The sequence below is a fragment of the Schistocerca serialis genome, chromosome 2, assembly GCF_023864345.2.
Source record: "Schistocerca serialis cubense isolate TAMUIC-IGC-003099 chromosome 2, iqSchSeri2.2, whole genome shotgun sequence".
Classification (NCBI taxonomy): Eukaryota; Metazoa; Arthropoda; class Insecta; order Orthoptera; family Acrididae; genus Schistocerca; species Schistocerca serialis.
Window position 1 is genome coordinate 246,134,358 of NC_064639.1, and position 25,314 is coordinate 246,159,671.

General features: G+C 41.3%; 1 protein-coding gene across 1 annotated transcript in view; it reads left to right on the top strand.

Annotated features, from left to right (window-relative positions):
* Positions 1-25,314, top strand: part of LOC126456991 (PITH domain-containing protein GA19395) — a 68,515-nt gene that overhangs the window by 42,019 nt on the left and 1,182 nt on the right. Inside the window, exon 4 of the mRNA XM_050092954.1 lies at positions 17,191-17,295. Within this exon, the coding sequence (XP_049948911.1) occupies positions 17,191-17,295 (105 nt within the window). The remainder of the gene's footprint in view (positions 1-17,190; positions 17,296-25,314) is intronic.

Consider the following 25,314-nt stretch of genomic DNA (forward strand, 5'->3'; position numbering starts at 1 on the left):
AATGTGGGTTCCTCTGGAACCTCAACACCTTCTCCCCAATTCACTTCACTTGTTTTCTTTTTCTTTTTTCTTTTCTTCTTCCTCCCTCCCAGCCCAACAAACCATCTTCCTCAATGTTGATATCCACCCCAAAGATGGCTACATCAGTACCTCTGTCCATAGCAAACCTACCAACCTGGATCAATACCTCCACTTCGACAGCTTCCACTCATTCCATGCCAAGAAGTCTCTTCCATACAACCTAGCGACCCATGGCCATTGCATGTGGTGAGCAGTCCCTCTTGAAATATACGAAGTGTCTCACTGAGGCCTTCACAGACTGAAACTATCCTCCCAACCTTGTACAGAAACAGACCTCATGTGCCTTATCTCTCCAGTCACCCACCACCTCCCTAAGTTCCACCATCTGACCACAAAGGAACATTGCTTTCGTGACTCAGTACCACCCAGAACTGGAGCAACTGAATCACATTCTCCGGCAGGATTTTGACTACTTCTTGTTGTGCCCTGATGTAAGGAATGTTCTACTGACTATCCTTCCCATCCCTCCCACTGTGGTATTCGCCACTTACCAAATCTTCACAATATCCTTGGCCAATCCTACACTACTGGCCATTAAAATTGCTACACCAAGAAGAAATGCAGATGATAAACGGGTATTCATTGGACAAATATATTATACTAGAACTGACATGTGATTACATTGTCAAGCAATTTGGGTGCATAGATCCTGAGAAATCAGTACCCCGAACAACCACCTCTGGCCATAATAACGGCCTTGGTACGCCTGGGCATTGAGTCAAACACAGCTTGGATGGCATGTACAGGTACAGCTACCCATGCAGCTTCAACACAATACCACAGTTCATCAAGAGTAGTGACTAGTGTATTGTGACGAGCCAGTTGCTCGGCCACCATTGACCAGATGTTTTCAATTGGAGAGAGATCTGGAGAATGTGCTGGCCAGGGCAGCAGTCGAACATTTTCTGTATCCAGAAAGGCCTGTACAGGACCTGCAACATGCCGTAGTGCATTATCCTGCTGTAGGCACGGTTTCGCAGGGATCGAATGAAGGGTAGAGCCACGGGTTGTAACACATCTGAAATGACGTCCACTGTTCAAAGTGCCGTCAGTGCGAACAAGAGGTGACCGAGACATGTAACCAATGGCACCCCATACCATCACGCCGGGTGATACGCCAGTATGGCGATGACGAATACACACTTACAATGTGCGTTCACGGTGATGTCACCAAACGCAGATGCAACCATCATGATGCTGTAAACAGGACCTGGATTCATCCTAAAAAATGACGTTTTGCCAGTCGTGCACCCAGGTTCGTCGTTGAGTGCACCATTGCAGGTGCTCCTGTCTGTGATGCAGCGTCAAGGGTAACTGCAGCCATGGTCTCCAAGCTGAGGCCATGCTGCTGCAAATGTTGTTGAACTGTTCGTGCAGATGGTTGTTGTCTTGCAAACATCCCTATCTGTTGACTCAGGGATCGAGATGTGGCTGCACGATCCGTTACAGCCAGGCGGATAAGATGCCTGTCATCTCGACTGCTAGCGATACGAGGCCATTGGGATCCAGCACAAAGTTCTGTATTACCCTCCTGAACCCACCGATTCCATATTCTGCTAACAGTCATTGGATCTCGACCAACGCGAGTAGTAATGTCGTGATACGATAAACCACAATTGCAATAGGGTACAGTCCGACCTTTATCAAAGTCGGAAAAATGATGGCATGCATTTCTCCTCCGTACACGAGGCATCACAACAATGTTTCACCAGGCAACACCGGTCAAATGCTGTTTGTATATGAGAAATCGGTTGGAAACTTCCCTCATGTCAGCACGTTGTAGGTGTCGCCATCGGTGCCAACCTTGTGTGAATGCTCTGTAAAGCTAATCATTTGCATATCACAGTATCTTCTTCCTGTCGGTTAAATTTCACGTCTGTAGCACGTCATATTCGTGGTGTAGCAATTTTAATGGCCAGTAGTGTACATAACCCCTGCTCCCAACCCCATGTCTCATGGTTCATATCCCTGTAATGTACCTAGATGCAAGACCTGATCCATACAACCTCCAAGCACCACCCACTCCAGTCTAGTCACAAGAAGCACCTATCCTTATCACCTGTGAATGCAGTCATGTGATTACAAGGTAAGCTGCAACCACTGTGCTGCGTTCAATGTGTGTCGTCGTAACTGCCGTCTGCTTCTCGTCTGCTGTGCAGCGAGCTACCCTAATTTAAGTATTAACTGTATTTTTCTTACTTGTCACTACTTCTTCCGTGTGTATTTGCTTTTAGGAAGCTTTAATTGTCGGGTGCTATTAATAGTGTTCCATAGATTTCGTGTTTGTTTTGAATACAGTCAGAGAGAGTCCCTTTAGTCAGCCATAGTGCCAGTAGTTCTAGTGTTTGTTTTCAATACAGTCCAGAGACAGGTGGTGCTATTTTCATTATTTTCTACAAGAAGTGCCTAGCAACCACAGTTTAGTTAATAAACAGCCGTCTTTAGTGAATTAGCAGTCTAGTTAAAGGTTGATTAACTCTCTTCAGTAAATTGATTCCTTAGGATGGATAGGATGTGTGACTGCTGTGTACGGACGCAGGAGGAGCTGGCCACTGTTCGCGAACAGCTGAGCGTGTTGATGGCCGCGGTCAGCCGTCTTCAGGCTGCTGCCTCGGAGTGTAGCGGCAGTGGGGAGTCTGGTGCGTCGCAAGTTACACCCCAGGTGTTACATGCTTCACCCACTGTCCCTGCTGTCGAGACACCTTCGCGTGTACTGGGCGCGGTTGGGCCACCCTCTCCCCAAGGGGAGTGGCGGGTTCAGCGGCGTTCGCGGCGCACGAGGCGAAGGGTCAATGTGGAGGCTGGCCGTGTGGCATCGCCCGCTCTGCCTGTGAGTGGACATGTGGCTGCTCCTTCAGCAAGGTCCGAGCAGGCACACGGGGGGAGGGGTTTATTAGTTATTGGGAGCTCCAACGTTAGGCGGGTGACGAAGCCCCGTAGGGAAATAGCGGGAAGGTCGGGGAAGAGGGCCAGTGTTCACTCTGTCTGCTTGGCAGGGGGTCTCATCCGAGATGTGGAGGAGGCTCTGCCGGCGGCGATAGAGAGCACTGGGTGCACCCGACTGCAAATTGTTGCTCATGTCGGCACCAATGACTCCTGCCGTCTGGGTTCAGAGGTCATCCTCAGTTCGTACAGGCGGTTGGCGGAATTGGTGAAGGCGGAAAGCCTCGCTCGTGGGCTGAAATCAGAGCTAACTATTTGTAGTATCGTTCCCAGAACCGATCGCGGTCCTCTGGTTTGGAGCCGAGTGGAAGGCTTAAACCAGAGGCTCAGACGATTCTGCGGAGATCTGGGGTGCAAATTTCTCGACCTCCGCTATCGGGTGGAGAAATGTAGGGTCCCCCTGAATAGGTCAGGCGTGCACTACACGCCGGAAGCGGCTACAAGGGTAGCGGAGTACGTGTGGAGTGCACATGGGGGTTTTTTAGGTTAGAGAATCCCCTCCCTAGGCCCGACAAGACGCCTCCTGAGACGCAGCAAGGTAGGAGTAGGCAAAATGCAACAGGGAATAACAATATTAATGTGCTAATAGTAAACTGCAGGAACGTCTACAGAAAGGTCCCAGAACTGCTCTCATTAATAAACGGTCACAACGCCCATGTAGTACTAGGGACAGAAAGTTGGCTGAAACCAGATGTAAATAGTAATGAAATCCTAAACTCAGGTTGGAATGTATACCGCAGAGACAGGCTGGACAGTGAAGGGGGAGGCGTGTTTATAGCGATAAGAAGTGCAATAGTATCGAAGGAAATTGACGGAGCTCCGAAATGTGAAATGATTTGGGTGAAGGTCACGGTTAAAGCAGGCTCAGACATGGTAATTGGATGTCTCTATAGGCCCCCTGGCTCAGCAGCTGTTGTGGCTGAGCACCTGAAGGATAATTTGGAAAATATTTCGAGTAGATTTCCCCACCATGTTATAGTTCTGGGTGGAGATTTTAATTTGCCGTATATAGACTGGGAGACTCAGACGTTCATAACGGGTGGCAGGGACAAAGAATCCAGTGAAATTTTTTTAAGTGCTTTATCTGAAAACTACCTTGAGCAGTTAAACAGAGAACCGACTTGTGACGATAACATATTAGACCTTCTGGTGACAAACAGACCAGAACTATTTGAAAAAGTTAACGCAGAACAGGGAATCAGCGATCATAAAGCGGTTACGGCATCGATGATTTCAGCCGTAAATAGGAATATTAAAAAGGGTAGGAAGATTTTTCTGTTTAGAAAAAGTGACAAAAAGCAGATTTCAGAGTACCTGTTGGCTCAACGCAAAAGTTTTGTCTCATGTACAGATAGTGTTGAGGATCAGTGGACAAAGTTCAAAACAGTCGTACATAATGCGTTAGATGAGTATGTGCCAAGCAAGATCGTAAGAGATGGAAAAGAGCCACCGTGGTACAACAACCGAGTTAGAAAACTGCTGCGGAAGCAAAGGGAACTTCTCAGCAAACATAAACATAGCCAAAGCCTTGCAGTCAAACAAAAATTACGCGAAGCGAAATGTAGTGTGAGGAGGGCTATGCGAGAGGCGTTCAATGATTTCGAAAGTGAAGTTCTATGTACTGACTTGGCAGAAAATCCTAAGAAATTTTGGTCTTATGTCAAAGCAGTAGGTGGATCAAAACAAAATGTCCAGACACTCTGTGACCAAAATGGTACTGAAACAGAGGATGACAGACTAAAGGCCGAAATACTAAATGTCTTTTTCCAAAGTTGTTTCACAGAGGAAGATTGCACTGTAGTTCCTTCTCTAGATTGTCGCACAGATGACAAAATGGTAGATATCGAAATAGACGACAGAGGGATAGAGAAACAATTAAAATTGCTCAAAAGAGGAAAGGTCTCTGGACCTGATGGGATACCAGTTCAATTTTACACAGAGTACGCGAAGGAACTTGCCCCCCTTCTTGCAGCGGTGTACCGTAGGTCTCTAGAAGAGCGTAGCGTTCCAAAGGATTGGAAAAGGGCACAGGTCATCCCCGTTTTCAAGAAGGGACGTCGAGCAGATGTGCAGAACTATAGACCTATATCTCTAACGTCGATCAGTTGTAGAATTTTGGAACACGTATTGTGTTCGAGTATAATGACTTTTCTGGAGACTAGAAATCTACTCTGTAGGAATCAGCATGGGTTTCGAAAAAGACGGTCATGTGAAACCCAACTCGCGCTATTCGTCCACGAGACTCAGAGGGCCATAGACACGGGTTCACAGGTAGATGCTGTGTTTCTTGACTTCCACAAGGCGTTCGATACAGTTCCCCACAGTCGTTTAATGAACAAAGTAAGAGCATATGGACTATCAGACCAATTGTGTGATTGGATTGAGGAGTTCCTAGATAACAGGACGCAGCATGTCATTCTCAATGGAGAGAAGTCTTCTGAAGTAAGAGTGATTTCAGGTGTGCCGCAGGGGAATGTCATAGGACCGTTGCTATTCACAATATACATAAATGACCTTGTGGATGACATCGGAAGTTCACTGAGGCTTTTTGCGGATGATGCTGTGGTGTATCGAGAGGTTGTAACAATGGAAAATTGTACTGAAATGCAGGAGGATCTGCAGCGAATTGACGCATGGTGCAGGGAATGGCAATTGAATCTCAATGTAGACAAGTGTAATGTGCTGCGAATACACAGAAAGATAGATCCTTTATCATTTAGCTACAAAATAGCAGGTCAGCAACTGGAAGCAGTTAATACCATAAATTATCTGGGAGTACGCATTAGGAGTGATTTAAAATGGAATGATCATATAATGTTGATCGTCGGTAAAGCAGATGCCAGACTGAGATTCATTGGAAGAATCCTAAGGAAATGCAATCCGAAAACAAAGGAAGTAGGTTACAGTACGCTTGTTCGCCCACTGCTTGAATACTGCTCAGCAGTGTGGGATCCGTACCAGATAGGGTTGATAGAAGATATAGAGAAGATCCAACGGAGAGCAGCGCGCTTCATTACAGGATCATTTAGTAATCGCGAAAGCGTTACGGAGATGATAGATAAACTCCAGTGGAAGACTCTGCAGGAGAGACGCTCAGTAGCTCGGTACGGGCTTTTGTCAAAGTTTCGAGAACATACCTTCACCGAAGAGTCAAGCAGTATATTGCTCCCTCCTACGTATATCTCGCGAAGAGACCATGAGGATAAAATCAGAGTGATTAGAGCCCACACAGAGGCATACCGACAATCCTTCTTTCCACGAACAATACGAGAATGGAATAGAAGGGAGAACCGATAGAGGTACTCAAGGTACCCTCCGCCACACACCCATCAGGTGGCTTGCGGAGTATGGATGTAGATGTAGATGTAGACAGCCAATGAAATGCCTGTCTGCACAAATGGCCGACTACAAACTGTGGCCAAGAAACAGCTCGACCACTCAGTTGCCGAGCACACTGTGCAGCACAACATTCTTCCCGTCAGTGACTGTTTCGCAGTCTGCACCATCTGGATCCTCTCTAACAACACCAGCTTTTCTGAGTTGCGCTGGTGGGAACTCTCCCTGCAGTATATCTTATGTTCCCATAACCCCTTGGCCCTTAACCTACGCTCGTCCCTGTCCATCACCCAGCTATCCTGTTCCCTGCTCCCAGTGCAGCACTACACAGCCTTCTATTCCACCAATGCACCCACAGTATAATTTGACTGCCCCCACCCCCTGCCTTCTGTCTGCACCTAGCTGTCCTACTCTCTCCCCACCATATTACTCTATGCTCCCACAAGCAGCATTTCACTGTCCCCTACCCATACCCTGGTCTCTCCCCATCTTTTGGGGAGAGAGGACAGGGAAATAGTGTGAAACAATACTCACCTATCCAAATGACATTTTTCCATTGTCCCACATAGCTCAGATTTTATGATTTTAGCACCACATTTTCCTGTTATGAGCATTTGCATCACTGATGCGTGGGTTTGGAATTCCAGCTCACCCTTCAATTCCCTGCTTATAGAGTTCCCTTTGTGTTGATTTGATTTGGTGCTGGCAGGTTTTGTGCGTGCAATGTTCAGTTCTGTAGTGACTTCGGCAACTGTTGTCTTCTTATTTTCTGCCACAATCCTCTTCCATTACTGTCTGTCATGATAAGTCAACAGATACTTTTCTCCATGTTGTGACTTGGAAGATAATGTTTGTCTACTTTCTCTGTATCCAATATATGTCTTTGATATGGTGCCTCTTGGAGCTTTGTTATAGAAGCATCTACCATACGAGCAACAACAGTTAACCCTTATTCGACTTCACATAGCTCCGAAATAATGCATTTGCAACTACACAGAACACTATTCTCACCATGACTGATGCTTGCAACATATTGAGGACATCGCTGTTCATGGTTAAATACAACATTGCAACCTAGAAACTTGGCTCCCTTATGTGGTGATAGCAGAACTAACATCTCTATGCCTTCTATGTAAATTTAATAGACTTAGTGTGGCACCTTCGGGCAGTTCCATGTTCCTAATCTCAATCCTGATTGTCATTGCTTGCATTTAACAAACAGTTTACAGTTTATGAGATACAAATTTATTCTACAAATGAAATATCTCTGGAAGACCTAATAATCTGAATTTTTGTCACAAGATTGGAACCTGTACATGATCGTAGGCCCCATTGGTATCAGAGAACAATAGAGTCTCTTTGTTTTCTTTTGTCATCTCTGCCGTTTTGTCTGAGGAGGATAATGTTAAACTGTCTGAAACAATTTTCCCTCTTTAAAATGAAAATTGTGTTCTGGGGAATAATCTATTTAATTCTGTCCACCAATTTGATCATTCTCTCCAGAGTATTGCCAGTACATGGTGAGAAAGCAGTGGGTCTCTGTTTGGAGGTATTACTTGGATCCTTTCCAGTTTTCAGGATTGGCAGTGTTATTTGTGGTTTCAAATTTATGAACGAGTAGTGGATTTCATCAAAACCAGGTGCTACTGTTGTGTATAGCATTTGTGGCTTCTCTAACTTTTTTCACACAACTGGGAAGTGGATCCAATGTTCTTGTCATGTCAAATGTGTAATGGGACCTCTTTCTAGAGGAGGAGAAACTATTCCATCTAATATTTCGTCTAAACATCCTCTCTCTCTGAATCAGGATTATCTTCTTGCCAGCACTTTTGTAACACTTTTAATTTTTCCACACTTTCAAAATGTTACTGTTGCTGCAAGTAACCCACAGATCTTGTTTATGCTTCTCTAATAGCTGACTTAGCCTTCATTTTTCTCTTTGTATAGTGGATAATTTTCTCAGATTTGTTGGTTTTTAATAGGACCTTAATGTAAGTCTTTGTGATGCTACTATCTTTGAGCTGTAGGGCCCCTCAGAGTATTCCCTGTTTTCTGTCTGTGATTACTATTATCTGTCTTTGTAGAGTTGTGTACAGCATTGTTAGTTGCAGTGAGTAGTTCTTTATAGCATTCCTGACTAGAAACTATCAGATAAACAGCTTTTTCTCTTTCTAACATAACATGTGGCTCATTGGCTCAGTGATAAGGTACAGATTAAAAATCCAAAGGTCTTGGGTTCGATCCTCAGTTAACCCTAGGATTTTTATCCTTCACTTAGCACTTCTTTCACCTCTGGCAATGTTTGTTGATGTGAAAAATGGCAATTTGTGCACTGGCTCAGAGTCCATGTCAAATTGTAGGCTATCCTATAACTGGCTGGTTAAGTCGGTTCAAAGTTAGAAGCAAGATAAGGACATAACATCTGGAACAGGGCCATGCCTAGTAAAGTACTGTAGTGTTTAAAACAATCTTCAGATTCTTTTTAACTTAGCATAATGTTAATGTATCTCTCCCAAACACTTTTCAACTGCTGTTACTATAATATGAGGTGTGTTTTTTAAGTAAGTACTGTTTCAAAATTAAAAAAAAAGACATGCTAAGATGTCTCAATAATTTTATTTTTACATGAAAGCCTGTACCTTAATCTACTTTTCCACATACTTTCCGTCAATATTGAGGCACTTGTCATAACGTTGTACCAGTTTTTGAATACCCTTCTCATAGAAGTCTGCCGCCTAACTTGTTAACCACTGCATCATCACTGTTTTGACTTCGTCATCGTCTTGAAGACTCGACCGCCCAGGTGTTTCTTCAAGTGCAGGAACAGATTGTAGTCACTGGGCGCAAAATCGGGGCTGTACAGAGGATGATCTAGAGTTTCTCATCAAAAAGATGTGATGAGATCTTTGGTCTGATTTGCCACATGCGGATGGGCATGGTCTTGCAGCAAAATGATGCCATTGCTCAACTTGCCACGTCTTTTGTTCTGAATTGAACAGTGTAGATTGTGCAGTGTCTTACAGTAAGCTGCTGCATTGATTGTCTCATTACGAGGCAGAAATTCCACAAGCTATACTCCTTTTCTGTCCCAAAAAACTGTGCACATGATCTTCTAGGCAGAAATTGTTTGCTTAAACTTCACTTTTCTGGGTGAATCTGAATGCCACCATTCCATGGACTGTTGCGTTGATTCTGGTGTGACGTAGGCCACCCATGTTTCATCGCCCGTAACAATTTGGCTTAAGAAATCATCACCGTCGTTGTGGTACCACTCAAGGAAAGTCAATGCAATGTCTGAACGTTTGGTTTTGTGCACATCAGTCAACATTTTCGGTACCCAACATGCGCATAATTTTCGGTAATTCAACTGCTTGGTCTCAGTGCCATACAAAACACTATGAGAAATATTAGGAAAGTCATCCCGCAAGGAGGAAATCATAAAGTGTCTGTTTTCTCTCACCTTATTGTCCACTTTCTGCACCAAACTTTCATTAACGACCAAAGGACGTCCACTCCGTTGTTACGAAGTTGTGCGGCCATCTTTAAATGCTCTCACCCACTTTCTTACTATTCCATCAGTCATAACGTTTTCACCTTAAACTGCACACATCTCACGATGAATATTGATCGCTTTTAGGCCTTTAGCACTAAGAAATCTTATAACAGCCCGTACTTCACAGTCGGTGGGCCTCACGATTATCGGAGGCATCTTAAACACTCAGTACACAACGTAAACAAGGAAGAATCAAACTGTAATGGCGTTAGTGTGTAGACAACAGATGTAGGTACCCAGTGCGCATGCGCAGAACACCGACCATAGTGCAGCGGCCGCGGTGTGGCAAAATGGTACTTACTTAAATAACACGCCTCGTATTTCCAGTTTTCCAACTGCTGTTGCTATAATATTTATGGAATAATGTTGCCTCACTTGTAACTTCAATGTTTGAGTATAGTGATCTGATTTTGAGAAGTAGAACTTTACTTTTCATTTTGCCACATTTTTAATATCTTGTAACATGAATATGAGATTGAATTCTGTTGGTCTTCTGCCTGCAGGAGGGATCACCGTTGGTTAGCCATTATTAATTATAACCATATTATAATCCTCCTCCTTTCATTTTAGCTGTCTGAGGACCTTATTAATTCATGTTAGCTTCATTTCTTCTGGTCTTTATCCTTGTCCAGTATTCCTTCATTCTCATATTCTGCAACATTCTGTGCTCTTCTGTACATGATAATGTTGCCCTGGGTCTAATTCTGTTCTGGAAAACTGTGAAAGCCTAAATTTTTTTATGAAAATCGCCATGTTGTAAATATTTGTTACCTGTTTTCGCTTTTCTTCCAGATGCCTTTTAATCTCACAGATCCAACATACTTTGGTTCTCCTGTTTACAAGAAACTGTATTATTTGATGTGTCAGCCTTCCCTGATCAGTCCTTAGAATGTGTCTAAACAACATGCTGCTTCTTTTTACGATGATATCCAAGATTCTCTCAATCTAGGTATACAGTTCTCGGTTCACTTGCATTCTATATTGAGCATCTCCTGTTCTTGGATGAATCTATGTTGTCCTGAGTATCCTTCATTCCATGGTTATAGCCTCTTAAATACGCATGTTCTTACCAGATTCAGACTTTATGTCATGTATGAGGCTTCAGGACTGATTACTGTCTGGCAAGTCTCAATTTACATTGACTCAAATGTTATTCGTATTGTAGATGTTCTTAGTTAGTTTGTGTGCTAAAATCATTTTATTTATTCACACTCACATTGCTTGTTTTTATGCTAGACCACTTTTTACCCATTCTTCCAAGTATTTAAATCTCTTCACCTTTTGAATTTTCCCTCCTTCTATTGTTATCCGCCTAGGAGCTGCTTTAATGTTTGTCATATACAATGTTTTCTCAATAGATATTGATAGGTATGCTTCAGCTTGTCTCACTGTTGATGGCACGTAGAGTTCTAATCTTTTTTCCTTCCTTGCATCGAATGATTCAGACAGTGTACCAGTATTGTCTGCGAATTCCAGACAATCAACCTTATTCCTTTTTTTCCTCTCACCTGATTCTTGTTCCATCAATCCTTGGATTTCTTCTCACCATTGACCATTCCCTGTTCACTTCATCAAATATACAGTTAAATAGCAAAAGCTAGAGTACGTCTCCCCGCCTGACTCCAGTTTTGATCTTCAAGGTCTATGGTTTCTGAAGGCTTTCCTCTTTACTTTGGATGTTGTATTGCTTAAAGTTTGTTTCATTAGTTCACTGGATTTTCTCTCCTCCAAACTTTGGGATAGTGTTATCTATCTACTAAATCACAGACTTTCTTGAATTCTACTAATGTGAGTACGAAATTCTTGCTCCTCTGTTTTTTATACACAGTTACCAGTTTCAGATTAAAGATTTGTTCGACACATGATCTGTGCATTCTGAAGTCTCGTTGTTACTAATCAGTTTGTCCTATATAACAGTTATGAATTAGTTCCAGTAGCATCTCTGTTTGGAAATTCCCATAGAATATGGTGGGCCTTAAAGTTGTGGCATATAATGTAAGTCATCCACGTTTGCAGAGAAATTTGTACCTGCTGTTTCTACATGATTAACTAACTACAATGGGAGGAAATCTTCGCAGTGCTGAGAGGACAATGGCTCAAACTCGTGTCAGGTCACCCCAGATTTAGGTTTTCTCTGTTTCCTCTAAATCACTCCATGCAAATGCTCAGATGGTTCCTTTAAAAGTGCATGGCCAATTTCCTTCTCCATCATTGAAATATTCTGAGCTTATGCTGTCTCTGATGACCTCAAAGTCGACAGGATGTTAAACCCTAATATACTCCTTTCCTTTGCAACATCCTGCGTAAAAAGCAGTTGAATGAGATGCCAATTGGGGACTTACAATAGGAATAAGAATAAATTTGTCTGGATTCTGCATATGGTCTGAATCTAAAGACAGAGGCAGTCTCTGTAAAAGACAAGTTGATACATGCAGCATGTTCACGTAAATTGTGGCTTGTGTAAGGTTTTGTGCTAATGCACCTGATAATTAGCTTTGAAAAACTTGTGCGTTAAGGTTTCTATTTTAATCCATGATTAGTTTCATTTCAGCAACACAGAACAGCAATAGAAAGACAAGTTCCACACAGAAAAAGGCTTTATTTGAGGGGGAATGAGGAGGTAAATAATGCCTTTAAAGAAATTATTCTACAGAAGAAAAATTGGGAAGAGTAATTTTAGTGAGATAGCATGTTTGACATGAAGATATGGGTTGAAGGATCTAAAATAGATATGTGAAAAAAATTAATTGTGTGCATAATTTTTTTGTCAAACTGAAGTGTGATTACGAAAGAAGTACAAAGATACTGTAGTCATCTTTAAAAAAGGTAGATGACAAGAACGAGTTATGTATGGAGGCATCACATAGTAATATGTACAGTGCTGTAACACCAGTGTGAAGCAGGTTAGTAGTTGTTACTCTCTACATAGAGGCCTAATGGAATCCCTATCAGATTCTATAACAAAGTTAGCCCATCTTTTAACCATAATATACTGAAGATCCTGTGAACAAAAAATGTTCCCAGAGGTTGAAGGAAAGCAAACAGTTACACCCATCTACTAGTGGAGGCATCACATAGTAATATGTACAGTGCTGTAACACCAGTGTGAAACAGGTTAGTAGTTGTTACTCTCTACATAGAGGCCTAATGGAATCCCTATCAGATTCTATAACAAAGTTAGCCCATCTTTTAACCATAATATACTGAAGATCCTGTGAACAAAAAATGTTCCCAGAGGTTGAAGGAAAGCAAACAGTTACACCCATCTACTAGTAGGGCAGCACAACTAAGCCACAAAACAACTGTCCAGTATACCTGACATCCATTTGCTGTAGGATCGCAGCATGTATTCTGAGCTCAAATGTAGTGAATTATCGCAGCAGAATGACTTCTTCCATGCCAACCAGCATCCATTCTGAAAAAAACAGATCATGCTGAAAGCCACTCATTCTTTCTCCCCCGACTTTCTGAAAACCATGGGGGATGAGAGTCAGGTAGATGCATTGTTTGTTGAGTTCCTAAAGGCATTTCACACACCATGCCGAAGCTTGTTGTCGAAAATATGATCATATGAGATACCAAGCAAAATTTGTGTCTGGATTGAGGATTTCTTGGTGGAATAATAGAATGTCATTTTGGATAGTGTGTCATCGATAATTGCAGAAGAAACTTCAGGTGTGCCCAAATGAAATGTGATGAGATGCTTGCTGTTCTTGTTTTATATTAATGACCTTGCATACAATATTGATAGTAACCATAGGCTTTGCATAGTTGATAAAGTTATATGTCATGAAGTACTGTTTGGGGAGGAGGGGGGGGGGGGAAGCTGCACAAATGTTCAGTCTGATCTTGTCAAGACTTCAAAGTGGTGCAAAGGCTGCCAGCTAACTTTGAATGTCAGAAAGTTAAATATTGCACTGCATGAGCTGAAGAAAACATACTATCCTATGATTTGAATGCTTGATCATCTCGTACAAATACTAGTTATAACAATTTGCAGGGATATGAAATGGAATAGTCACATAGCTTCAGTTGTAGGTACAGCAGGTGACATACTTCAGGTTATTGGTAAAATATCACAGTGCAATCAGTTAACAAAGGAGAGTGCTTACAAATCACTTGTGTGACCACTCCTAGAATATTGCTCAGGTGTGCATGATCCGTACCAAATAGGACTAACAGAGAGTATTGAATGTATACAAAGTAGGTAGCACAAATGGTCACAGATTTGTTTGACCTATGGGATAGTGTCACAGAGATGTTGGAAGAACTGAACTGGTATATTCTTGAAGACAGATGTAAAATATACCTTGAAAGCCGTCTTAGAATGTTCCTCGAATCAACTTTAACTGAAGATTCTAGAAATATAGTACAACCCTCCTATTGAGATCATGATGACAAGATTAGACTAATTACAATGCACACATAGGGGTATAATCAATCATTCTTCCCACAATTCATATATGCATGGAGTGGGAAAAAGCTCTGATAACTGATACAATGGGAAGAACCTATAGGCGAGCACTTCACTGTGGTTTGCAGATTATAGGTGTAGATGTAGACAGAAAAGGTATTGAACAGGAAATTGGCACATTTAAAAGTAGAATGAGCTATCACACAGTAAAGATGCAATGACAAAACCCTGTTGCCATTCTCTGACAACAGAAAAAGGGAAAATAAGTTCCTTTGAAACAAAAGCAGTTCAATCTTACAAAGGTACTTTCATGTAAAATTTTTAATTATTTCCAACAGCCCAAGGTCACACAAATTCAATCATTGCAGGCAGAAAAAGGAACACCAAAAATCATGTAACAGGGAGAAGGGACATGTTGAGGAATAAGACTGCTGATGTTGCTGCGAAGGCTGCAACTCTACTACCCAGGCATTTTAGCTATTCTGTTTTGTTGAATGTTTTCAGTGTTGTTATACATAGCAATGTTCTATCATACTGGCACGAACGATGGGCATCTTCCCTCGGGGAGATTAAATCCCTCTATATGGCTAGGGTAACTTCCTCTCATCCATCTTGTCATGAGGAGACGACCGTATGGGCATGCTGGCATATAAAGTATGCCATATGAAAACTAAGTTCAATTTTTGTGAGCTTACATCCTTTGTCGGGTCTGGACAAACAGCTATTCCTTCATTAGTGTTTCAGCTGTTGTGCTGATAGGTTGTGTGCATTCTCAAACACCTGTAGTGCATCTGTGAGAAGTTTAAAAGTGAATGTGTCTCATTTCACGTAAAAAATCTGGTTGCTGAAGTGGAATTTCCTCTGTTTAGTTTTTCTACTTTCACTAACATAGCTACTGTCTTGCATCTGGTTTTATTTCACATAGTCTGTAAAGTACAAAATATGTTTTTCTTGTTCAAATCGCATAAAAACATGACAACTGACAAACTTTATGAACTATACAATACGAATTCCAATGCTGAAGCAGAGCATTCAGAAGGGAATGAAAGCAGTTCTGATGAAGAAGAAGAAAACATTGTCTATAGTGGCCATGATTCACAAATAGACAGAGTAAATGGAAGAAAATCTTCAATGTCACAAGAAAAAAACATTATAAAAACATTTTTGTTTATTATAAAAAAGTTAGATATTGTGATCTTAACTAAAGAAACCATCTAATTATAAATATAAAACCAAAATACTTTATCTCATACAGTTGGCAGACTTATGTATTAAGGATCCCATTATGTAATTCTGTTATAAGCATGCCATATGTAGCAAAGATTGTTGATTAAGCAACTTGAAATAATATCATCATACTAATAAATGAGGTATTTGTAAGTACACCTCTATTGAAGTGATGGATAAGTGACAAACTGATATGGAGTACAAAGTACACCACACCTGTTAATGTAGGAACACACTAGAGTGTGTGTTCGGCAGTCTTTTCAACCATAGTCATCTTTTAAACAACCCCACATTGCTTTTTATCTAACTGTTTTGAATCACTGATGGTGCATTGCTTTCTAACACAATGTTAATTTTTTTAACCCCTTAGACTTAAATGTACATTTGTCATCTAGCTATTGAAGTTTTTAGCAGATCCCGTACAGGTTAATTACCTTACCATTTGTTAATTACTGTACAACTACATTTACAGTAATTGATCTGTCAGGCTGGAAGATTTTATTGTATAGATGTTTTTAATCTTACACATTTTATACTGGCTTTTATACAATTGTATGTTTTACCTTGAAAGGCACACATTATTAGTATTTGCACTTTTTAGGTGGATTTTAAGCATGAATCCAATTTCTTGTATAGTATGTCAGTACATCTTTTATTGTCAGACACTCATTTTGCCATGTGAAGTAATTTTAATTAATGACTAAGCATATTGCATTTTAACCATTACATTTGCGATACTGGTTAATCATGTACCCTAACTATAGTGCCCTCTGCTGGCCTCAGTTTCCTTGTATAAATACTAGACACATTCTGAGCATCACCAGCACTTACTATGTACCTACATGTTTAGTTTGACATTTATACATCAGAATATTTTATGGTATATATGTCTGGTATAGATGGCTGTTAATCATGTAAACGCTTTTTATCTTTCTTATGTAGCACCAGGACTTTTATAGATGTAGCATCAGCAAACTGAACTTAGTTGGTTACACACTGTTTTTGTTTGTAACAGATCTGAAGATGGCAGTAGCCCAAGCCGGTAATAGTAAAGTGTAAAAGTTCGTGTGATCAAGATGGACCTGCAAAATAAAGTATCAAAAATATGATTATGGACTCATTTTCAGACTTTTCTCTCTTCAATTGATAACTGTACAGCTTGTAGAATGCTTTACTTGCTGTAGCAACATGGTGAAAGAGATTTAATTTTCGAGCATGGATGCCGGTTATCCTTGAAATTCATACTGAATGGCCTCATAAGAAAGGATGAACTTTGTAACTTTAATTTTACCTTTCTACTTTGTTAGCCTTTAACAAGCATTTTAAGTTCACTGTCATAATTCATTATGCCACTTATGTCTTTATGTGGTTGATTAACTTCAAGAACAACATAGTGCTGTTCCTGAAAAACAATCCAGTTCAAGCTAAGATATAGGCACTTAATGATCTCATCTCTTTTGTGCATCCCCCCCCCCCCCCCCCCCCCCTTTTTAAAAAAGGATGCTGTATGTTGTAACCACAGTTTAGGTTTTATAAATATTTTCTGTTTATTTTGCTATTATTTGTATACTTTTTGTACGCTTCATATGACAATTTAGCAATACATGGTACAGTGCATGTTTTTGTTATTTTGCAGATACAAGAATCGTCCAAATATGTCATTTGATGATGTTAGTGCAGAGCCTGATCAAGAATTTGAACTTCATCCAGACCAGAACGGAACGTTAGAATACTCAATTAAGTAAGAAAATATGTTTAATGCATTTTTAGCTCTTACTTGGGAAAGTAAATTAATTTAGTGGACAGTAGATTTCGTTTTTGCTCTAAACATCATTATATATTATTTTTTAGTGCATTTGTTGGTTGAATTATTAATTTTCTCCATACAAAATACAAAAATATTCATCCTCTTTGCAACAGCAGAATATCTTTTTATTTTCTTATAAAATTACATGCGGAGGAATGATCATCATCTTGAATTGTTTCCAGTCCCAGGCTAGGTCTGTTAGAAACATAAGCTTCGCTGTCTAGTCCTGTTATTGCACTGTATTTATCCCTTGGTCTTCCTCATGGTCATTTCCTTCACATCTCCATTTCACATATCTTCTTGGGAGTCCTCTTGTTTTCGATTCTCTTTAAGTGCATATACCATCTTAGTAGTGATGTTTGTGTCCCGTTCTGTAAGGGTTCCTCTTTCACCATTCCCCTTACCCTTTCACACCTTAATTTCTCTCTCTTTCTCATTCCTATCTTAATTATGCCTGTAATTCTGCTTACATCTCTTTCTTTTTCATTACCCATGTTTTGGATGCAGAGGGCAGTGTTGGGATGTAGTTTTAGATGCATAGGTTTGTATTGGGATTTAAAAACTTCCATATATTACTTCTTTGGCTTTTTGTGGGACATCTTTGTTCCAAACCAGGCTCCTGACACTGAGTAGGAATGCTTCTGCCCACCTGCTACATTCACTTATCTCTTTCTCATTTCTTCCCATTTCCTCTGTCACGTTTCCCAAGTACTTGGTGCTTTCTACCTTTCTCAATTTTCCACCTCCAGTCCTTACTGCACTAGTTGGTCTATCTTTCTTTCTAGTTGTAACCATGACCACACATTTGTTTACATTAAATTTCATTCCATTTTGTCTCATAGTTTTGGCCGAGCGGTTCTAGGCACTACAGTCTGGAACCGCGCGACCGCTACGGTCGCAGGTTCGAATCCTGCCTCGGGCATGGATTTGTGTGATATCCTTAGGTTAGTTAGGTTTAAGTTGTTCTAAGTTCTAGGGGACTGATGACCTCAGAAGTTAAGTCCCATAGTGCTCAGAGCCATTTGAACCATTTGTCTCATACTTTCTTCCTCATAATCCAGCTGTTCCTGAATCTCCTCCTCCCTGTCTCCCCTGATCATGAAGTCATCCATGAACACCATTGCTTTCATCTTGTCTTCTTCAGGTTTTTCTGCCATCCGAGTCATTATCTCATCCAATTTATTACTTATTATTTATCACATGGTAATACATATACAAAGATTACAAAACTACTCCATATCAACATTTAAACACAGCTCTCCAGCATAAAATAGCACAAATAACAACAGCTGTATATGGATATCAAGGTCTTCTATGTATTTTATCACGCTACTCATTGCTGGCAGGAAATCTTCAAAAGGACCCTTGTAGGCATGGATGGGACATGTTGGTACGACATGAGCAGTTGTCTGTTATTCCACACCGCCGTGAAATGATGGTGATAAAGATTTCCCCCACTTTTAGAGTGTGTCTGCACATATTCCATGGCCTGTTCAGATGCAGTTCAGGGTAATCCAAAGTTGTCCAAGGCTGGTCAAAACCAGGGGTTTCTTCCAGATGCATGGCAGTTTCAGACAGTGTAGAGGACAGTTATGTTGCCAGCAGAATTTTTATTCATTGATGGTATTGAATTCAGTTTCCGTGAGCGTCGTGGCTGTGATAAGAGTGGGATGTCTTGATCGTAGTCTTTTTCACTATGCGGGAACACATTGTTCAGTGTATGGAGGTCAGTGTTATTAGCAGTCTTTTGGTATTCACGCAGTAGCATACTCTTCCATTTGACATCAGGAGATGGAATGTGTCTTAAGATCGGTAACCATTATGTTGGAGCAGATTGTACTGACCTACTAACAATACTCATGGCCTAGTTGATTTGCACACCTACCTTTTTTACGTATGGGCTATTAAGCCAGACCAGTGCAAACTACTCTACTGTTGATTATACGAGGGTTGGAACTTAAATAGTGACAACTATTTATTCGCAACTGATACAAAAGAGTTACATGTTTGCACCTGTTACTGTCCTTCAAAGTAGTCACCAGTGTTGTGTAGAACCCATTGCCGGCAATGTGGAAGGCGTAGTTTACTGTTAGCAGAGCCTGTTCTGTTGATGGTGCGAATGGAGCAGTCTACTGCCTGTCGAATCGCTGGAACAGTTGTGAAGTGAATGGCATGAAGTGGTTCCTTCATCATCGGAATCAAATCTAAGTCACAAGGACTTAATTCTGGGGAGTATGGTGGATGGTACAGTACTTCCCAGTCCCATCAACCAAACAGAGCAGCCATAGCTTGCGCTGTGTGCACCTGCGCATTGTCGTGCAGAATGATGGGTAGGTTGCACAGAAAGTGTCACCGCTTCTTTCGCAAAGCTGGTTGCAGGTGATGCTCCAAAAAAGATCACTAATACTGTGCATTTGATTCTGAAGATGAAGGGACCACTTTGTGGCATTCACTTCAGAACTGTTCCAGTGATTTGACAGGCAGTAGACCGCTCCATTCACACCGTCAGCAGAACAGGCTCCGCTAACGGTATACTATGCCTTCCACATTGCTGGCAACAGGTTCTACACAATGCTGGTGACTACTTCGAAGGACAGTAACAGGTTCAAACATGTGACTCTTTTGTATCGATTATGAATAAATAGTTGTCACTATTTAAGTTCCAACCCTCATACCAATTTGAGTGCCGATACTTGAAGATTGTTTGCTGACGATCAACAACTAGTGCCACAGAGTTTATGGAGAGTGTTTTTCTGCTTCTGAGGTTAGCAGATGTTCATTAAAAGAAAGTGTCCCAACTAACGTGGTCCCAAAATATTTTGGGAGCATGTCGTGATGAAGTTTCTTCCCCTGAAAATAGAAGTCAAGAGCTCTGTGTGCCAAACTGTTGGACAGATGAAAACAGGCAACTTCTGTTTTATTTGAGTTTGGTTGTAACCTCCATTTATGGAAATATTGGCCTAAAGTGTCTAGATCAGAAGTTAGGATTTCTTCAGTTGTTTCAAAGGCCTGTGTTGTATGGCTAAGGCTAAGTCATCCATATAGCCAAACTGTCTGGACCATTTTGGAGGAATATTGATACATATAAATTTAACAACAGAGAAGCCAGGACTGGTCTCTGTGGTAAGCCATTATTCAATACTTTTGGACAGCTAGTGTGTCTTCCTGTAGTTAATGTAAATGTCCTTCCAGTTAACATGTTATCAATTAGTTTTGTTGTCCGTCTGTATCGGACAAGTTGTGATATTTTATAAAGCAATCAATGCCTCCAAACTGTCTCATATGCTGCACTTAGATCAACGAAAGCAACTGATGTTGAGTTAAATGCTCCTTATAAGAAAGTGTCCTATCTAACGTGATCCCAAAATGCTTCATTTGGTATCCTGCTTCAATAAATGTTATTAAAGATAAGATTTGATCAGTTCCATCCTGGTCGGAATCCAACTTGCTCAGTAGGAAGTTTTTGAAAGACTAAACCGATTGTATTTTAAGGAACTTACAAATTGTTCTCCGTAGTGCAATTGAGCAATAGTTCTTAGGCTAGTCAGAGCCTTGCTGGGCTTGAGTATTGCTATGATTTTTGATTGCTTCATTTTTTGTGGTATTGAATTACATATCATAATGTCAGATAATATTGCCATGTAGAAGAAGGTGTAATTAGACAAATGACGAATACTAACTTCACTTAACGAAGGTTTATTCAGCACTTGCACATACAAGAGTGCGGAGCAAACTGCCTCCGGCAAGAACACACACAGTATATATACAGCTACAGAACATTCCAATACAATGATTCTTGACATTTATGGATACTTCTAGAATGTACTGGAAATTAAAATTGTACAGTCCAGGTGAGTTTTGAACTCATGACCCTCCATGCAACAGTTCGGTATAATGACCACTACGCCACGATGATACTCGGCTTCTTCTGTGACTTTTTCCCTCTTTAAGAGAACAGTGGCTCGGTGTTACATCGTCTTAGTTCAGGAACGAGTCATTGGTCCTGCATACTCTGACTCCTGATGACTGATTCTCACCCTAGCGGTGATCTTTTTAGAACTTCTTTTGCCGCTACGCTCTTGGTCACCTTTCCACTTGTTGTCTGTCGCTGGAGCTTCGAATTTACCCTGGGTTGCAGGATCCTTATAGGGCTTCATTCGAAGGATGTGGACCATATCTCTGATCTTTCGTCATCTTGTGTTGGGGTCTAAATCTTCAACTTCACAAGTAATATCAGACAACAATGTCTTACAACCTTATAAGGTCCAAAGTAGTGCCTGAGGAGCTTCTCAGAGAGACCAACCTTCTGGACAAGAGTCAAGATCCAGATGAGGTCACCAGGCTGGTAGACAACAGGGCAGCGGCTCACATCACACCTTCGGCGATCGTTTTCTTGAGCCTGCAGCGTGCGTAGTCAAGCTAACTGCTAAGCTTCCTCAGCTCTGGTTAACACCTGGCTGATGTAGTCCACATCATCAGGATGTAACAGAAACACAGTGTCCATTGTCGTAGTTGCCTCACACCCATGCACCAGGAAAAATGGCGTAAATCCTGTGGTGTCTTGTTTGGTGATGTTGTAGGTAAACATCAGGAAAGATAGCACCTCATTCCAGCTGCTCTGCTCAACATTGATGAACATTGATAGCATGTCGGCCAAGGTCTTACTAAGGCATTCAGTAAGCCCGTTAGTTTGCAGATGGTAGGTAGTCGTCATGTGATGGGTAATGTTGCACCAACAGTTTATCTTTGTCACAAGATTCGATTGAAAAAGTTCCCTCAATCCATAATTAATAACCTTGGGGCACAGTGTTTTAATACAATGTCTTCCACGATGAATTTGGCCACCTCGGATGCTTCAGCTGTTTTCAAGGCTTTTGTAATGGCATAGCATGTCAGATGGTCAGTGCAAACAATAATCCATCTCTTACCACTAGCAGATGTTGTAACTCGTCCGAGGAGGTCAATCCCAACATGCTGGAAAGGCGTTTCAGCTGGTGGAATTGGTATGAGTCGGCCAGGTGGTTTCTGAGGAACTGCCTTTCTCCCCTGGCACTCTAGACAGTGCAACACATAGTGATGGACACTCCTAAATAAACCTGGCCAGAAAAACCTCTTGCAAATTCTATTGTATGTCTTAATAAATCCTAAATGTCCAGCCTCAGGTATGTCATGGAATTTCTGTAGAACATCTAAGCGCATGTGTTTAGGAATCACTGGTAGCCACTTCTTTCCAAATGAATCAAAGTTCTTGTTGCAAAGTAATCCATTAACTACTTTAAATTGTCCTTTCACATCCTCTGACCAATTTAAGGCAAGCATAATTTGAGATATCTTGGCATCCTTCTGCTCAGCAGAGAGATCCTGAAGTTCAAAGAGATAGTCACTATCTTCATCAAAGTCTTGATGGTCTTGCACAGGGTTTCTTGAGAGACAGTCAGCATCTTGGTGTTTTCTTCCACTTTTGTACACTATGGTAATGTCATGCTCTTGAAGATGTATTGCCTACCTGGCGAGTCATCCTGTTGGATCCTTAAGACCTGTCAACCGACAAAGTGAATGATTGTCTGTAACAACTGTGAATGGCCTTACATCGAGATACTGTCGAAATTTCCACATGGCCCAGATCACATTAAGACATTCTCTTTCTGTAGTTGAGTAGTTTCTCTTGGCTTTTGTAAGTGTCCTAGAAGCATAGGCTATAACCTTCTCTTCTCCATCCGAAATTTGCACCAGAACAGCACCGATGCCATACCCGCTGGCATCTGTGTGTAGTTCTGTAGGTGATCTCTCATCATACAGACCAAGTGCAGGGTCAGTCATCAGAGCTCCCAAGGTTCTCTTCTCCATCCGAAATTTGCACCAAAACAGCACTGATCCCATACCCGTTGGCATCTGTGTGTAGTTCAGTAGGTGATCTCTCATCATACAGACCAAGTACAGGGTCAGTCATCAGAGCTCTTCGGAGCACATCGAAAGAATTTTGTTGAGCACCAGCCCAGATAAATTTAGCATAAGCTTTTAACAGCTCTTGGAGTGGCGTGGCTTTGATGCAAAAGTATTTGATAAAACAACGGTAGTAAGAACAGAATCGGAGGAAGCTTCTGACTGGGTCTGGCCTCACACCTTTGTTTGACACAAGGTGTCCAAGTATTTTGATTGCTTTTGCTTAAGACACACTTTTTTTGATTAAGTTTCAGACTACCTTGTTGGAGACACTTAAGAACAGCTCTCAGTCTTTGAATGTAGGCTTTCCTGGTGTATACTGCTGATGAAATCATATTTCATTAGCCCTCAGTTTTTTATATGTTCATCAAATATCCCTGAGAACACTATGCCATCTAAATAACAAAGACACATTGTACCCTTCAGGTGCCTTAGAAGATAATTCATCATCCATTCAAAAGTTACTGGTGCATTACACAAACCAAATGGCATTATCTTAAACTCATACAGGCCCCGAGGGGTGATGAATGCAGTTTTCTTATGATCAGCCTCATCTACTTTGATTTGCCAGTATCCCGAGTACATGTCTCTGGTTGAGAAAAACTTAGCCCCCTTCAGACAATCTAGAGTATTGTCAATTTGTGGAAGAGGGTAAGCGTCCCTTTTAGTTATCTTATTAAGCTTCCTGTAATCAACACAAAAGTGCCAACTGCCATCCTTCTTCCTGATGATGAGGACCACTGGTGATGACCATGGGCTCTTGCGAAGGCTGAATGATGTCATTCTTCATCGTTTTCTCTACCTCAACGTGAATTATTCGATGTTCCATTGCTGACACATGGTATGCTCTCTGGCTTATTGGTTGATGGTCTCTAGTGCTAATCTGGTGCTTCACTGTCGATTTGTCTAATTTGCTCTTCACCTGTGGATTGAAGCATTTGGAGAACTCTTGAAGAACGGCAGGTAGCTTCTTCTGTTGTTCCTTAGTGAGATCTGGTGATAGTCAAGCTAGAAGATCTTGTCTCGCAGTGGTAGCTCTAATTTCGCCCACAGACTTGGCATGGGAGGTTTCTATGACACTCTGCTGTTCTGCAGTTAACAGCTCAGCTTTTGCTACGAACATGCGTCTTGTTAGGATTTGCAGTTCTTGGTGACAGTTAACAATCCACAATTCACCGAATCTGTTCTTAAACGAGACGCCAGAGGCTGGGATGATCAAGTTACTCTTCAGTGGTATGCTTCTCGTACATTCCACTACATGACAGTTACCTTTCTAGCACTGACTGCAGAAATGATCACTTCATCCAGCACACATAGTCTCCACACACTTGGATGTGCATCTTCCTGTCCACAGTATCTCATCTCGTCTAGCATAATCTTCGAGCGACCACAGTCTAGAATTGCTTGAGAAGCTTTCAAAAAGTCCCATCCGAGAATGACATCATGACTACAGTCTTGTAAGGCAATGAATTCTAAGGGCTGTGTATGGCCATTTGTACCCACACGAATGGTACATCTTCCTGTAGGTTTTACATATTTCCCATTAGCCACCTTCAGCAGAGATGTTTTGTCGTCGACAAATACAGTGACTCAAGAAACTGTTAAGAACAGAGTGGCTTGGAGACCATAAGCCATCTCAGTTGCTTTGATGTCTGCGAACATTTGGAATGCATGTGCTGTACATGATCATTCCTCAGTTTCTGACTTTCAGTTGTTTAGTTGCTGTCTGAGAAGACTCTTACTGCATCCACTGTTGTAATGTTTTTAATTATATTTAGATTTTTAATGAAATGTCTATGTTTGTACCTGTTTCTACTCTTTTTTTGTGCAGTCTTTGTGGTTTTAGCTCATATTAGGTGCCATTTGTGAATTTCATCCTGTTCTTGTTTTTGTAGTGCTTTCTGCTGTTTTGATATTTTTTGCTTTATTTGTGGTTTGTGGTATGGGGCATTGTCTGCCTCAGACTTACACATAGCCTGCCATTGTGAACACACTACATGCGTATCTAAC